This window comes from Otolemur garnettii, unplaced genomic scaffold, assembly GCF_000181295.1.
Source record: "Otolemur garnettii isolate 467f Iridium unplaced genomic scaffold, OtoGar3 scaffold00046, whole genome shotgun sequence".
Classification (NCBI taxonomy): domain Eukaryota; kingdom Metazoa; phylum Chordata; class Mammalia; order Primates; family Galagidae; genus Otolemur; species Otolemur garnettii.
The window spans coordinates 13291452-13307584 of NW_003852441.1; the positions used below are offsets into that span (position 1 = coordinate 13291452).

Sequence of the window (16133 nt, forward strand, 5' to 3'; positions counted from 1 at the left end):
ATTCTCCTGCCTTAGCCTCCCAAGTAGCTGGGACTACAGGCACCTGCCACAATGCCTGGCTATTTTTTGGTTGTAGTTGTCATTGTTGTTTGGCAGGTCTGGGCTGGATTTGAACTGGCCAGCTCTGGTGAATATGGCTGGTGACTTAGCCACTTGAACTACAGGCACTGAGCCTTTTCTGAGGCGGGGAGCAGGGGAATAGTCTTATTATGTCGCCCTAGGTAGAGTGTCATGGCATCACAGTTCACAGGAACCTCAAACTCTCGGGCTTAAGTGATTCTCTTGCCTCAGCCTCCCGAGTAGCTGGGACCACAGGCACCCGCCACAATGCCTGGCTATTATTTGGTTGCAGTTGTCATTGTTCAGGAGGCCTGGGCCAGGCTTGAACCAGCCAGCTTCGGTGTATGTGGCTGATGCCCTACTCACGAAGCTATGGGTGATGAGCCACCATCCCTTTCTTTTTTTCTTTTTTAATAGAGACAGTCTCACTTTATTGCCCTCGGTAGAGTGCCATGGCATCACACAGCTCACAGCTCACTCCAACTCCTAGGCTTAGGCCTCAGCCTCCTGAATAGCTGGGACTACAGGCGCCCGCTACAACGCCCAGCTATTATTTTTGTTGTTACAGTTTGGCCAGGGTTGGGTTTGAACTTGCCACCCTCAGTATATAGGGCCAGCGCCCTACCCACTTAGCCACAGGTGCCGCCCCACCATCCCACTGTATGATTCCAGCTCTCTTTTGGTTCTCCAGATCCTCTGGTTCCTCCTCAGTTCCCTGGCACTTACGTCCTATGGCTGCCAAGCCCACTCCCTGCTGCCCCTGCTTACCGCCACTGGCTCAGGGTCTCGATGAGGCGGGCATAGCCCTGGGCAGCGGCCAGGTGCAGAAGGCTCATGCCTCGGAAGGGGCTTCCGTGGGCCAGGCGCTCAGGACCCCTCCAGGTGGAGCGCGGGATCATGCTCTCTACCAAGACCACTACCCGTGCCTCGAACCCAGGGCCCTGGCCTTCATCCTGTGGTGATGAGGATGAGAGACCTGAGCAATGGTCCCCTGGCTTGGGATGGCATTGCCTACCCCTTGTCTGTCCTCTCAACTTCTAACTCTATCTCCCTCCCCATGCTTCCTGCTCTAGTTCCCACTACCTGAATCTTTAACGGCCCATTAGTCCTCCACGTGGCTACAGAGTTCCTGTTAAGCCTCAGTGTACCCTAGACCCATAGCCACTTCCTTCAGCCCTCTGGCCGTCAGACCTCACACATACTTACCCATGTTTTGCCTTCACCATCAATTCAGATCAGTGCCATATCCATAGGGCTTCTCCCCTCGCAAGCCAGAGGCTGAGACTTTCCCCAACCCACTTCCTTCAGAGACTTGGAACCCATAGATCTCTGAGGTACAATTCTCCTGACCCTTCCCCCACCCTCTCCCTCACCTCCACCCTCCTTCAGACCAGAAATAGTCTGAAGTCTGTCATGCCAAGAGGGTGCCCAGAATAGCCACTCTTGCCACAGTGTGGGGATGGGCGCAGGGTGATGTGAAGGGGAAGGAGAATTGGCTGAGAGGCTGGGGACAGGAGAGCAAGGAGAGTCATACACTAAAGTCATTTTCTTTAGGCAGACCCTCCTCTTGCTCTCCACTGTAGACCACCTCCCTTCTCATGGAAATACCTGAATTGGAGGAGCATCAGGACCCTGTCGAGGTGCCCGGCCAGCTGCTGCAATTTCTGCCATCCTCTTCTCCATCTGCTCCAGTCGCTCCAGTATGGACATCCGGAACTGGTTGTCTGAGGGGGAATGGGTATTGGAGGCTAAGTGTGCAGGGTCTAGGCAATGCCCTGAACACCAAAACTGGACCCTTCCCAAAATCTGGCCATGAAGACAGAGAATCCATTCCTTTCTCTTCCCTAAACATTAGCCCTTTAACCCATTCACCTTCTAAATGAAGCCCACCAAGATTCAGTCCTTAAATAGGGCTGTGAATACTACCCATAGACCTAGAACCAGGACCCAAAACCAAGACTGTTTCCTTCAAGACAAAGATGGTGGGAATTCCCAAACAGCCATCCAGCTCCCAGCAGCCTCAAATCATAAATGTGCCCACTCTCCCCCCAACCTCTTCCTAGGTAAATTGTTCTTACCCCAGACACTACCTTTGTCACCCATGCTGGGGCTGAAGGACTCCAGGGTCCCTCTTCTCTATTAATCACTGCCCAAAAGAGTTCAGGGACTGTGATTTGAAAAGCACCACCCCCTCCTCCCAGCCCCCCACAGCTGTCCACAAAGAGGATGGTGGGGGAGGGAAGGTGACAGAGATAGACAGCCACATCTTCCTCCTCCTCTGCCCCCTCCTACCTCATACACAAATACACATACACATATGCACAAACACACATCCCCCCCAAGCTGTATCTGTCCCCTCCTAAGATCAAACAAGAACAAGGAGGGGAGGCAGGAGGGGGTTACAGCCATAGGAAAATAGGCACAGGGAAACAGGGTGGAAGCTGGGGATGTTTTAACATACCAGGATAGAAGGGGATGAAGGTATAAAGCTGACAGCAGGGGAGGGGTAGAGAATGGTGAACAGAAACCCAGGTAAAACAAAGGGAGGAGAGAGCATAAAAGATAAAGGAGAGGAAAGAAAGGAAAAAGGAGGGCTGGGGTAGGAGGAAATACCAGACAAGCAATAAGAAAGGAAGAGAGGTAAGTTAAGACTTCAAGAAGAAATCGAAAGAAGACAGATGGAAGAGATCCAGAAGAAATGGTAAAACAAAGATTAGATAGGACAGAAAAACTGGTGATGAACAGTCACAGAACAGAACAAAGGCAAAACAGGACTAAGAGCTGGCGACTTCGGAAGGTAGACAAACTCAAGTTGAGAGGCAGAGAACCTAACACACACGCTTGGGCTTTGTGATGGGGGCTGGCTCTAAACATGAGACAAAAATAGGGACCAGAGCCCCTGAAAGAGAGAAGTAGGGATGGACGGAGACAGAGACAAACTCAACAGGGACAACAGCAGAACTGAGAGAAACCAACAGGCAACAATAGAGATACCAAGAAGAGAGAGAAAAGTAAACCTCAAGAAAGCAGCAGGTGCAGATAGAAACAGTTCTCAAAGCCACAAGTGAGATAATCAATAAAAGGAACAAAAACAACCCCGGATTTAAATAAATAAATATATCAGGTGGCACCCATAGCTCAGTCAGTAGGGTACTGGCCACATGCACCAGGGCTGGTGGGTTTGAACCGAACCTGGCCTGTTAAAAACAAACAAACAAAAAAATAGCCAGGCTATTTTTTTTGTGTGTGTGTGTGTGTGGGCGCCTGTAGTTCCAGCTACTCGGGAGACTAAGGCTAGAGAATTGTGTAAGCCCAAGAGTTTGAGGTTGGGCGGCACCCATAGCTCAGTGGGTAGGGTACTGGCCACGTACACCAAGGCTGGCGGATTTGAACCCAGCCTGGGCCATTTAAAACAATAATGATGACAACTGCAACAAAAAAATAAATGAAAAAAGAGGCTTGGTGCCTGTGGCTCAAGCGGTTAAGGCGCCAGCCACATACACCTGAGGTGGCAAGTTCGAATCCAGCCCAGGCCCACCAAACAACAATGATGGCTGCAAGCAAAAAATAGCCAGGCATTGTGGTGGGCACCTGTGGTCCCAGCTACTTGGGAGGCTAAGGCAGGAAACTCGCTTGAGCCAAGAAGTTGGAGGTTGCTGTGAGCTATGATGCCACAGCACTCTACCCAGGGGGACAGCTTGAGGCTCTGTCTCAAAAGAAATAAATAAACAAAATAAAATAAATAACTATATCTACAAACATGTATATGAGTGACTATGTTTGTGTAAGAAAGTACATCACAATATTAGCGGTAGATACCACTAATTAGTGGTATTATAGGAAACTAATTTTATAGTTTGTTCCTTTCTGTAATTTCCCAATTTCCTATAATGAATACATAAAGCCAAAGGAGAAAAGAAACTTAAATGCACATATAAGTGTCTGCATATATATATTTATTTATGCATAGCACCTATCTACTGCTCTAGATCCTGTCCCTGCCTCGGCCTCTTAGCCTTCCTTGTCTACATCCCAACCTTTGGGATGGAAAGGGCAGGGCAAGAACTGGGATGATGACAGAGCCAAGAAGCTGGGTATGGTGGTGCAGGCCTGTAATCTCAGCTGTTTAGGAGGCTGAGACAGGAGGATCACTTGAGCCCAGAAGTTTAAGACCAGACTGGGCAACACAGTAAGATCTCATCTTTTAAAAAAAAGATGGTGCCACGACTTATGGGGAAGAGGAGACAAAGGAAGCGTGCTGCTGCATTCAGAAATGACCAAAGAAATAGAACTGAAAAAAGAGCAGTAAAGTGGGGGATAAGTGGTAGCTACCTGAATCCTGAGGGGTCTAGGAACATGTCATGCTCAAAGGTTGTGGGGCCCAATATTTGGGGTCAGAGGGCTAGGTACTCACCGTCCAGTGACAACCAGTCAAGCTGAGTACTAGGCAGAGACAGGAATCGGCGGGCTCGATACTCAAAGAGCACAGAAGCAGAAAGGGGCCCCTCCCGCCCTGCCACCTGCAAAGACACCAGCCCTACCTCATGGGCTGGGGAGGGCAAGATCAGTGAGAAAGGCTTTCTTTCCCTGGCTCCTTCTCTGGCCACCTGTGTCAGAGCCATGGAAGATAATGCCATTTCTATCTCCCTCACTTCTTTGCTGCAGGCCAAGAGGTGCTTGCTTCAGTGGCCTTGGAACTAACTGGAAAGGGAGTCTCTTCATTCAAGAACTGAATATCTACTATAGGTCAGAGACCTCTTGGATTCTAGGCTTCATAGTTAAGGATGTTTGTTATTCAGCAACAAAGTTTGGAAGCTGAGGGTTAAGAGACACTTGTATTTATGAACAATTTGATGATAGATAACCCCCTTAATCTCCAGGTCACAGTCCAGAGTCATGACCCTATTACTAAGTAGGGGAAAGGGGAGTTAGGTGTTCATGAACAGTGTCCAGTGAGAGCTCTATCCCAGAGTCTCAATGTCCGAGGCCTGAGGGCTCTGGATGAGACCATCAGGGCCCAATCTCAGATCATGGACTGCAACTTTTTCTCCCAGTTCCCAGCTTCTCTGGTCTTATCCCCTTTCCTCCTGTATGTAGCTGAATGGGGCTATTAAGACTAAGGGAGAACACTCTCATAGATACCAAAGTTATCAACCTGCCACCCCAGGGATGCTTGGGGTCCCCTAGTAAGGCTGACTGTGGAGTGCAGGGTCAGGGCAGGATTGGTGGCAAAATGGCAGAAATGAGCCTTGGCAATGAAGTCTAGACCAGTGTTGTCCAATAGAACTTTCTGCAGTGACAGAAATGTTCTACATCTGCACATGTGGCTACTGAGCACTTGCAATATTGTCAGTGTGACTGGGAAACTGAATCTTTAGTATTAATTTTAATTAAATAGGCACACAGGGCTAATGGCTACGCACACTGGATAGCACAGGTATAAAAGCTCAATCTCTTTCTCATTTTGCTGGATTGGAGTTGAAGTCTCTGATTCTAACTAAGCCAGAGAGCCTAGAGGGACATTAGCTATCCTTTAGTCAATGCCTGACCTTACAGGAGGGGAAGCTAAAGACCCTGGAAAGGATAGGACTTATCTCAGATCATTGGTTAGCTAGTGAGATTTCTTGGACCAGAACTTAGATTTTTCTAACACCTACACACAGGCTCTTCTGCCTGCTGGGAAGCTTGGCACTCAACCTCAGGACTGAATGAGGTCCTTATGCTCTCAGAATAACCCATTTGCTCCCAGTGCTTCCTGGAAGCCTGGAGATCCTGATCTGTCCTAACACTACATTTGTCAGTCCCTTCCCCTACCATTCCCATTCCCCATACCAGGACAGTAGCAGCGTAAGACACCAGGCTGGACAAGTGAGGCTGGTACTGCGATGTGATCAAAGACACAGGAGTAATGCTCAGCGGCCTCTGTCCAAGGACCTGTGATGAGCACCTTGACCCCACCCTGCAGAGAGAAGTCAGAGAGGATGTGATTAGAAAGGTGTTCATTTGTGTACTCATTCATTTATTTATTCAGATCCTTAAAGAGTATTTATTATCTGGCAGGCATGCTAGAGTCTGGGGTACAGGAACTGACATGACCAGTGGGGTAAAGACAGCTAGTCTATCCCTCCACCTCAACATTCCTGCCAAAAGGTTACTTCATCTCTTTGTGAATCTACCAGAAATAGGTAATTCAGAGCCTCCCCAGAGGCTACCACATAGCTGTCATCAGGGGGAAGTTCTGTTCTGATGCTAATTCACCCCCATTGTAGTTCCTCCTTTCCCTTTCTGGGGCAGAACTTCTCTACTGCTAAGACAGTCTTTTAGCTACTCAAAGTGTGCAATTGCATGCCCACTGTATTTTTTTCTTTTCCAGGTTAAAAATTCCCAGTTTCCTCCCCCTGAAAAGTCATGAAGGGAATGAGGTCCCCAGAAGACTCCAGTTAACCCTGTTAACACAATGAAGGAAAATAAAGAGAGGGTTAAGTCAGTGAGAACTATGGAAACAGGAAAGAAGCTGTACTCTACATTAAAGTAGAGATCTAAGAAGCCATGAAAATTGAGGGAAATGGGTAAGAGTTAATACAAGTCTTTTAGGGAATCAGAAAACAAATGGGAGGGAAAAGGGAGCAGGTAAGCCTGAGACTCACCTCTGGGTAGGACCACTCTGGGGAGAAATCTGTGATGGTGCTAAGAGCAGGTGAGAGCTGGGGGGTTGGGGCCGGGATGCTTGGAGCTTCATCACTGATGAGTTCTCCCATAAGGTCTGGGAATGATGAAAGACTGAAGGGCTCCAGTTCGCTGGCCCCACCAGGTCCTCCAAACAAGGCCTCCCCTCTTCCTACCCTGCCTGATGGCTCCAAAGGGGCAGGTGAGTGTGAGGGTGAGGGAGGGGGTGAAGGTATGGGTGGGGCAGTTCCCTGGCCCTTGAGTTCCTCCCCACTGTCATCATCTTGGATGAAAAAGCAGTTTCCTCTTCTCCCACCTGCTCCTGATTGTGAAGGGGGACCCCGAGCAGCTGCCTGGGGCTCTAGGGCAGCAGCAGGCTCTAGGGCAGGACAGGGGGTATGGGCAGCCTCTGCCTCAGGGAAGTCTGGGCTTACTCCCTGCCCTCCTCCATAGGTCTGGCCCCTCTGGGGGCTGTTGAGAAAACGATCAGGGTCAAAGGCAGGACTAGGAGGAGCAGGTGGGGCAGAGGGCTCAGAGCCTACAACTACAGCCAAGCTCATGTTAGGTCTAGGATCAGCCTGAGGAGCCAACTGTCTGGTGGGTGTCAATCCTCCAGCACGCTGCTCCAGTCCCGTGAGGAGGAGGATAGCAGTGCCTCCTCTCGACGAACCCCCTCGAGAGGTAGGAGGGCTAGGTCTGATTTCTAGGGGTTCTGCAAAACCTGATGAGGAGGAGGAAGAGGAAGAAGAGGATGGAGAGGTATGTGCCTTGGGGAGCTCTGGAGGAAGTGGAGCTATAAGTGGAGGAGGCTCAGGGGGATGAGTGTGGGGGACAGAGGTCAGGGTTAAAGCTCGGGGCTCCACTTTGGGAGAGATGATGCGGTGTTTCGTGCTGCTGCATTTGTGTGTAAGGCTCCCAGAACCTGGAGTAGGGAGGGGTGGGGAGGAGAGAAGGCATAAGACACATCCTTTTCCAGCCTTGCATTCCAGAAAGCCACAATAAAGTTATTTCCTGGGACTTCCCTATAGATCAAAGGTGTAATACTGATTATGGCCACTGGGAGGCCTCCGAAACATCCATTCTCTCTTTCCCACTGCCCCTCTCCAGCACCTTTCCCCTCAAAAAGACTATGACTAGAGAAACAACATAAGGGAAAACGGAGGCTTGGGGGGAGCAGCTGAATCAAAAGGTAAAGGCATAAAAAAAGAACAAAATAACAGAACCTTGGGAGTTGTGAACAAGGAATAAAGCTAAGGCTGGGTGTATCTGGTGGTGCTGGGGGAATGGAAATTACTAAAGGTAGAAGGCAGAAAAGGACACAGGCTGCCAGGACCACTAAATAAAAAGATATCCAGATGAGAAGGCCTCTATTCATCTGGCCCATCTTTCTGGGGACATGCAAAAGATTTACAAATCAGCATGCAAATCCCATCAAGACAGCTATCCCCCTGGCTTGAGTAAGAGCAGTATTAGTTGGGTAGAGCACCTTAGGATCAGGTGGTACTCACCAAGACCCCCACTGCAGAGACAGGCATGGGTTCGAGGTGCAGGGGTGGTACTCACCAAGACCCCCACTGCAGAGACAGGCATGGGTTCGAGGTGCAGGTTTGGTTGGGTGAGTGTCCAAGATCTGCTGCACCAGCTGTTCTACAGAGAATTCCTCTGTCCCATTCCCACAGCTCCACTTGATGCCATGAACTAGAGGAGATTGGGGGGGAAGTGCTGTTGGACCCCCCTCAAAACAGGCCCCAAAGTACCTTGATGGTTCTTCCAAGCACCTGAAATGCTTCAGGAGTTCTGGCCAGGTGAACAGAGGCCACCAGCCTCAAGAACACTTGGACATGTAGCTTTTAGTGTCTTCTCTGTATTCTAACACCTAAGAACGCACCAGGAATCCTAGTACCCTCCCAGCTTGGAGGAAAATGGTCACCACACAGGTTTTGGGTACAGAACCCCAGTCCCTTTGGGAGGCCCCTGTTTTCACTCTATCCTTGAAGGTCTATCTGTCCTGCTCCCTTACACATGGGCTTCAGCTGTCCCAATAGCTCATCCCGGGACCACTTCAGCCATTCTCGACGGTCGCTGCTGATGGAACAAAAGATGGGGCTGCAACCCTTTCCACAATCCTCCAGGGCTGGGACGTTCAGGTAGTGCACAAGGACGATGTCAGGGTTCTGTGAGCACAAGGGTATACACGGAGAGCCATGGGATCCTGAGTCCAGGGGCTCAGCTTCCTAGTCTTCACTTCCTTGCTGGGTACTCTCCCAAACTCATCCCCAATTTTTGGCTCTTTCCATCCCCTGCCCCTTTCTCTTCTTCCCAGGCTCCTTTCCCCACAGACCTAGTCATTCTTTCAGATCCATGTCCCTCAAAGAACCAGGAAGAGTCTGGCTCCCTGAGCTCTAGTGTTCTTACCTGGAGCAGCCAGTAGCAGCGCCGATGGAATGTGGGGACGATGGAAGAGTGAACGTAGCAGCCATAGAGACACTGCCAGGAGACAGGCTGGGGTGGGGGGAGGGCTAGTCTGCTCCCCAACTCTTCCTCTGTTCAGTCCCTTTGCAGGAATCCCAATCTTTCCACCAGTTCTTCTTCAACCCTTCACCCATTCCCATCTACTCCCATCCCCTTCAAATCCCAGCAGCCCTAAGTCAGAGATGAGGGACGAGAAAAGGGAACAGTGGGGCTGGAGCCTTAAAATAAGGACCAGATTTGAGACACGTGACTATCTAGAAATCAGAGGGCAGAGCAAATATATATCTGAGATGAGGAATAATGATTTGGGAAAAGAAACTTGTACTTAGAGTATAAGAAATGCAAGAGTGGTGAGGGGACTGGGCATCGGTTTCCTGAAGGGCAGGCAGGGCCTCAAGCCTGGAGTGTTGGGTCATGGAGGGAAACGGGAAGCAGAGAGTGGCCTAACCAATCAGTTAGGTGATCCACGATGAATGAGAAGGGAAGAGTGACTGGGAGGGGGCTGAGGTAGACAATGTCACCAAGCCCTGGCAGGGCTGGATTCCAAGGTGGAGGAGGGCAGGTTAGGGCAGATGAGCTGAATGTCTGTCTTACCTCCATGCCCTGGACCTTCAGCTTCATGTGGTCCTCTCGGGTAGTCTTCCCATCCTTCCGCTTCTTCCAGAGGTAACCATCCTTTCGGTATTTCACTTTCTTGCGGTTATAGAGAATGATGGAACCATTCTGAGGCCTGTAAAGGGAAGGGCTGGCCTCAAGTTCTGTAACCAGAACCTGGGACCCCTGCCACTCCCCACCTTCTTGAGCTTTCTTACCTTGTCTTTGGGGCACAGGATAGCCACTCATCATGCTTCTCAAAGGTGATCAAGTAGGATGCAATCTCCTATAGGAGAGGAGGCACTCAGGTAGGTGTCTTCTTCATAGAGTCTTAGCCTATCCTCTTGGTCATCCCCTTGGTTTCTTGCTCTCCACTGAGCTATGACAGCTAGTGGAGGACACTTCTAGGTGTTGGGACCCAGCAAGGCCCACTATCCCCTTAAGAACCCCAGAATGGGCTCAGCGCCTGTGGCTCAGTGAGTAGGGCACCCGCCACATACACGAAAGCTGGTGGGTTCAAGCCCAGCCCAGGTCTGCTAAACAACAATGACAACTACAACCAAAAAAATAGCCAGGTGTTGTGGCAGGCGCCTGTAGTCCCAGTTACTCAGGAGGTTGAAGCAAGAGATCATTTAAGCCCAAGAGTTGGAGGTTGCTATGAGGTGTGATGCCATGGCACTCTACCAAGTGCGACAGTGAGACTCTGTCTCCAAAAAAAAAAAAAAAAAAAGAACCTCAGAATGCATCTCAAAGTCTGACCATCTCTTCTTGCTCTCCCAACTGGGACTTTATCTTGGGGCCAGGTCCATGTTCTTCATCACTCATTCTTCATACTGAGCATTATTTTACTCTTTCCAAATCCCTTTTTGTGTCCCTTCCTGACTCAAATAAACTTCAATGGTTTGACACTGCCAGGAATTTCAGATTTTTTTTTTTCTTTTTTGAGACAGAGTCTCAAGCTGTTGCCCTGGGTAGAGTGCTGTGGCATCATAGCTCACAGCAACCTCCAACTCTTGGGCTCAAGCGATCCTCTTGCCCCAATTTTTCTATTTTCAGTACAGAAGGGGTCTTGCTTTTGCTCACACTGGTCTCGAACCTGTGAGCTCAAGCAATCCACCCTCCTTGGCCTTCCAGAGTGCTAGGATTACAGGCGTGAGCCACTGCACCCAGTGGAATTTCATATTCTTTAGCCTGACTCCAAGGTTTTCCCCAACAAGGGATCAAACCATTGTTCTCACTGCTTACCCATATTGTACCTACCATTATTGTCAGATAGGCCACTGATTCCTCCCCAAACATGCCCTGAGCAGTCAGCTCCTGCATATTAATGACTCACAAGCCTGAAGTGCTATGTGTCCTCTCCATGTCTAGAAATCCTTGCTATCCTATACACTGACTCCCTTTCCAGATGCTCCATGAAATTCTGTTGGCCACCCTAGTCCTTTCTAAAGGCTCTAAAGCACTTACAATGACATATACAAATACCCTTTAGTGACAGTTCTCTTCTAACATCAAACAGTAATTACCGACCACCAACTACATATAAGGCACTAACTGTGCAGAATACAGAAGATGAGTAACACAAGGACTGTGTCCTGGGCCGGGCGCTATGGCGCACACATGTAATCCCAGAACTCTGGAAGGCTGAGGCAGGTAGATTGCCTAAGCTCACAGGTTCAGACCAGCCTGAGCAAGAGTGAGACCCTGTCTCTAAAAACAGCTGGCACTGTGGCAGGCACCTATAGTCCCAGCTACTGAGGAGGCTGAGACAAGAGGATTGCTTGAGCCCTAGAGTTTGAGGTTCCTGTGAGGTATGACTCATGGTACTCTACCGAGGACAACAAAATAAGACTCTGTCTCAAAAACAAAACAAAAAACAAAACCTAAAAACACCCAGGACTATGCCCTCTAGAAGAAGCCAATATCAGTGGTGGTTGAAAGCAGGGACTCTGGAGTGAAGTAGGTAATAGTCTGCATGAGGTAAACTTGGTTTCATCAATAACATGGGGGCAATAACAGGGCCTGTTTTATAGTGTCCTTAGAGGATTAAATAAGATATGGCAGAGCAAGTGCTTAGCATAGTGCCTAGTATATGAGATATTCTTTATAGGTAGTAGCCATTGTTTTTACCCAGGAGGATATGCTAAAGAGAAGCAGGCTCCTGCAGCATCTATGATTTTGTACCTCATCTGTCATCTCCAAAGAGCCTAGAATAGTGCTCTGTGCTTAAGAGGTTTAAGAGACACAGAAAGACCCCCACCCAACCACCTCCAACCCATGAGGCCTTGCTGGGCCCTAATCCCCCAGATCCCTAGAAAACCTCATTTGTATTCCACCGTAGCCGCTCTGGAGGCAACAGTGGGCAGCGAGGAAGACACTCCAGCAGCTTCTTGGGGAGAAAGATCTTCAGGTGGTGGTTGTTCTCTAGAGGGAATTAGAAGAGAGAGCTTAATCTGTTACCTACCCTACTCCTGGCATCCAAGTGATAGACAGCCTAGGGGGGAAGGGCTGAAGAGAATCCAGAGCACTGGGGAAAACCGATGCCATGACAAGGAGGGCAGGCAATCCAAAATTTAGAGGGCCACCACAGCATGTCAGAACAAAAGGCCATGCCCAAATTGGGAACCTGGTTTGTGAACTCACCAGCAACCTCGGTGGTATCCTTGCTATTCATGGTGAGGGATCCAGGGGGCAAGGTCACCCCCGGCCTGAGGGGCCGGGGGGAGGGGGAGTCTGTGCTGGGAAGGGAGAGAACAAGGTTATGGCAGAAGCTCCCACATTAATTCAGGACTAGGGATGAGGCAAGGGAGGGGTAAAAAACTGGGTTGTGATAACTGGAAAAGATGAGGAAATAGAGGAAGGGGCTTGACTATGACATGACAGTAGAACCAGGGAATAGAAGTGAAGGAGAACCCAGACACAGTGGCAGGAGCCAAGAGGAGTGGAGGAGACAGAACATAGTGAGCAGGAAGAAACAGGCTGGAGTGGGGGAGGGGAAAAGGCTACGGGGCTGGGGCCTCAGAGGCCCTAAAGCTTGGGCTCTTGCTGTGGCTGAGGCTATGGTTGGGTCAGGTTCTGGGGGCTGGGACTCAGAGCATCCTGTCCCTGGAGGATTGTCTGGCAAGACAGCCTGGATGCCGGGGGAGGGCAGGAGATTCTAAGACCGGGTGGAAAGCTAGGCCTTAGAAGACACACCCTGAGTTTCTTCTCTATTTGATTTTTCCAAGGGGAAGGACATATCTGATGGCTGATCCTAACCTACTCCCTCTCTTCCAGTTTAGATAGGGCCTGGTAGAATCTGGGCTAGACACCCAGGATCTAGGTTCACACCCTCAGGACAAGCCGTCCTCCACCCTGAGGCTGACAGCCCTCTATCCCCAGTCGCCTCTGCCTCCCCTGGCCTCCAGGCCTACCCTACCCCATCTACCGCTCTGGCTCCAGCTTGAGCCCCGGCCCTCCTGTGGGGAACAGATGGGAGCTGGAGAAGGCTCTCAGCCCAGGCTCCACCAGGTGTCCGAGATGGAGAGGGGGAGGAGGCCCGTCTGGGCTCGGTTGTGTGCAGTGAAGCTGGGGTTGGGGTAAGGACTCCGCCCTAGGGCGCAGGTGCGCAGTCCCGCCTAGGCAACCAGCCAGGGTGCGGAGCAGGAGTGGGTCCTGAGCTGCAGGCCCCGGGGCGGCGCAGGACTCGGACGCCTGGAGCTGGGGGTGCCCCCTCATGGAGGGGTGGTGGTCCCTGGAGAACCTCAGAGGTGAGAAGATCCCGTCCACACAGAGGGATGTTCTGGAGAAGCCGCGGAGCAAAGTCCGCGGGCGCGGAACAGTGCGGGTGCGGGGTGTGGGGGTCCCTGTGCGGAGCGGCGCCCCCTGGCGCGGGGGAGGAGGACCGAAGCGGGCGCTAGGGGAGAACAGGGAGGAGGGACGGGGGTCGGCGGCGCAGCGCTCCACCTCCGGACTTGGTGGAGCTGCGCCCCCTGGCGCGGGGGCGGAGAGGCGGGCGTAAGGCCCTGGCTCTTACCTCCCGGGGTCCCGCGGGTGACGGCGGCAGCGGCCATTCTACCCCACACCGACCCCCCCCACCGCCGGCTGACAGCAGCGTCCGACGTCACTGCGCACGGGGCGGAGCCTCCCAATTAAGGGTATGGTGGTCGCGACGCGAACCTGGGGACAGCACACGTGGGGTTCTGGGTGGGGCGTGGGCGGAGGGACTCGGCTTCCAGGCCCCCGAACCAGAATCAGGAACAGACTTCTAGGAAGTCCCCAAGGGGCAACTGCGCTGAGGGGCAGGATTCCGAGTCTCGGAGGCGGAAGATTTGGCGGATTAACATGACTCCTGGTCTGGGAGAATGGGGCGGGAGTGGTGGTCCCGTGCTAGAACCTGGGGGACTGGGCCGGGGAATCTGGACTGGGAGGGTGTGAGGGCCGGAGACGAGATCCCCTCGTCTCGGACAAGCCTCCTTGAATTTGCGGGGCCCAGCCCGGCATCATAGTAGCTGGATCCTCCAGCAGGTGAAAAGAGCCCTCCTTCCCCCATTAGCCTCTGTGCCCCTGCTTCACAGTGAGAAAGACGACTCCGGATTCCACTTGCTCGCTTTTTAATTACACAACATAGAGAAAAAACACAAGGCCATCATCGAGCCTAGAGGAAAACAGAACTTGGCGAGCTCCTGTGAAAGGGGTGGTTGAGATGGGGGCTCAGGGAGGGGCTGTTAGTGCCTAGTTTGGAGGATGGGAAAGGCAGTTGCAGGAGCTGAGGAGGGGAAAGTGCCTTCATGTCAGCAATGGGGGCTATTCCAATGATGGGACTAGTTTTTGGTCCCTAAGGGACCACCAGCATCTGGGCACACTTGGTCTCTCCTTACTCCTCAGACGCCAGCTCTGTCCCCCAGGGATTGTAAAGGGGGTTCCTACTGGCTGTGACAGTGCTGAAGGAGGCCAGGGAGTACAGCCCTCTGGAGGGGCATGCCTCCTTCTGGCCCAGGGGACTCCAGGGAGACCAAAGCAGCTGGAAAGATAAAAAAAAAGGAAAGAAGAATGCAAAAGTAGGTCTTTCTCCAGATTTCCTAGTTCCAAAGCCCTAGTCTTTGGCTCTCGCCTACTTTATCTATTTAGTTAGTTAGTTATTGAGACAGTCTTACTATATCGCTTTAGGTAAAGTGCATCATAGCTCACAGCAACCTCAAACTTGGGCTTAAGCAATTCTCTTGCTTCAGCCTCCCAAGTAGCTGGGACTACAGGCACTTGCCACAACGCCTGGCATTTTTTTTTTTTATTGTAGTTATCATTGTTTAGCAGACCAGGGCCAGGGTCAAACCCACCAGCCCCAGCATAAACACTGAGCTAAAGTGCCAAGCCATCATCTACTTTATTTTTGCTCCTCCCAAATCCAGCTATCCAACCTGGCTCTCAGCTACCACTGTCTCCATGCAAGACCAGGGATCCAGATCACCCTCCACTGTTCCACTACGTTCCTCTCCAGTCATACCTGGGCCCTCCCAGGAGTGAGCAAATGGCCCTCTTCCTGTGGATGGGTTGCCCTCTCTCCTTCCAGATCAGGGTATTCAGTGGTGCTGGAGAATCCACAGCCCTCTTCAGCAAGCATCAGAGGCTCAAATGCAGCCCCAGAGCCGCCCCATTGGGCCTTCTTCAGTCTGTGGAGGGAGATAGGCTTGGGTGAGAGAGGCATCTGAAGTCCAGGCTTCCTGTCTCTCCATTCTTTGGTTTTGAAATACTTCCTGCTAAGAACCAAGAATGTTGTCATTTGACCTCCAACTCTCCATTCCCATTTTCTGCTCTTCTCAGATTGAAGTATTTTCATTCCAGGGACTCAGAGATGATCCCTAGCTCCCTAGTGTCCTCCAGTTCTATGGTGTGCTTTCCTGTCTTCAGTGACTCACTTTCCATTCCTTCCAGCTCATGTGGCTCACCCTCTATCCCTTATTTCTTTCCTCCTTTCCACATTATAGAAATTCTTTTTCAATCACACCCTGCCCACACTCCTTCCCAAACAACCTCTAATTCCCTCAAAGCTCTCAGCCCCTTCCTTAGCTCAAACCATCTTGCCCTCAAACCCTCCTTGGCTTCCAGAACCCAGATGTGGCCCCTGCTTACTCATCGATGGTTCTCTGGCGCCTCCTTAAGTCTTCTAGGTGATAAGTGACAGCCCTCACCCGGGCAGGGATGCTCCCAGGTCCCTGCTGCATTCCCTCTGAATGTGGCCTCTTTTTCTTTCTTCTGCAAAGCATCTCAGGTGGTGGCAGCCCCTTAGGATAGTGTAGGCCAGGCAGGGAGAAACCAGTGGCTCTCTGTGCCAGAGAATGGGGGAAAGGAGCTAGAGGGAAGAA

General features: G+C 51.2%; 2 protein-coding genes and 1 pseudogene across 4 annotated transcripts in view; 1 reads left to right on the top strand and 2 right to left on the bottom strand.

Annotated features, from left to right (window-relative positions):
* CAMTA2 (calmodulin binding transcription activator 2) overlaps positions 1 to 13889 on the bottom strand; it is a 25923-nt gene extending 12034 nt beyond the window's left edge. The window contains exons 1-13 of one of the 2 annotated variants that reach the window (XR_002773690.1): positions 13808 to 13889; positions 12436 to 12530; positions 12113 to 12216; positions 10011 to 10078; positions 9793 to 9928; positions 9142 to 9213; positions 8747 to 8900; positions 8290 to 8424; positions 6708 to 7648; positions 5893 to 6019; positions 4475 to 4609; positions 1669 to 1784; positions 829 to 1013 (exon numbers count right to left, since the gene is read on the bottom strand). Coding sequence is in view for 1 of the 2 variants with exons in the window: in XM_023514034.1 (XP_023369802.1) it covers positions 829 to 1013; positions 1669 to 1784; positions 4475 to 4609; positions 5893 to 6019; positions 6708 to 7648; positions 8290 to 8424; positions 8747 to 8900; positions 9142 to 9213; positions 9793 to 9928; positions 10011 to 10078; positions 12113 to 12216; positions 12436 to 12530; positions 13211 to 13215 (2273 nt within the window). In the remaining variant the exon portion in view is untranslated. Of the gene's footprint in view, positions 1 to 828; positions 1014 to 1668; positions 1785 to 4474; positions 4610 to 5892; positions 6020 to 6707; positions 7649 to 8289; positions 8425 to 8746; positions 8901 to 9141; positions 9214 to 9792; positions 9929 to 10010; positions 10079 to 12112; positions 12217 to 12435; positions 12531 to 13210; positions 13410 to 13807 lie in introns of those variants that run through there. The other variant, XM_023514034.1, reaches the window with a different exon arrangement.
* LOC105887103 lies at positions 13253 to 14042 on the top strand (annotated as a pseudogene).
* A 605-nt stretch (positions 14043 to 14647) lies between these two features.
* Positions 14648 to 16133, bottom strand: part of INCA1 (inhibitor of CDK, cyclin A1 interacting protein 1) — a 5666-nt gene continuing 4180 nt past the window's right edge. The window contains exons 4-6 of one of the 2 annotated variants that reach the window (XM_003791223.2): positions 15901 to 16052; positions 15275 to 15440; positions 14648 to 14794 (exon numbers count right to left, since the gene is read on the bottom strand). In XM_003791223.2, the coding sequence (XP_003791271.1) occupies positions 14648 to 14794; positions 15275 to 15440; positions 15901 to 16052 (465 nt within the window). Of the gene's footprint in view, positions 14795 to 15274; positions 15441 to 15900; positions 16095 to 16133 lie in introns of both variants that reach the window. The other variant, XM_003791224.2, reaches the window with a different exon arrangement.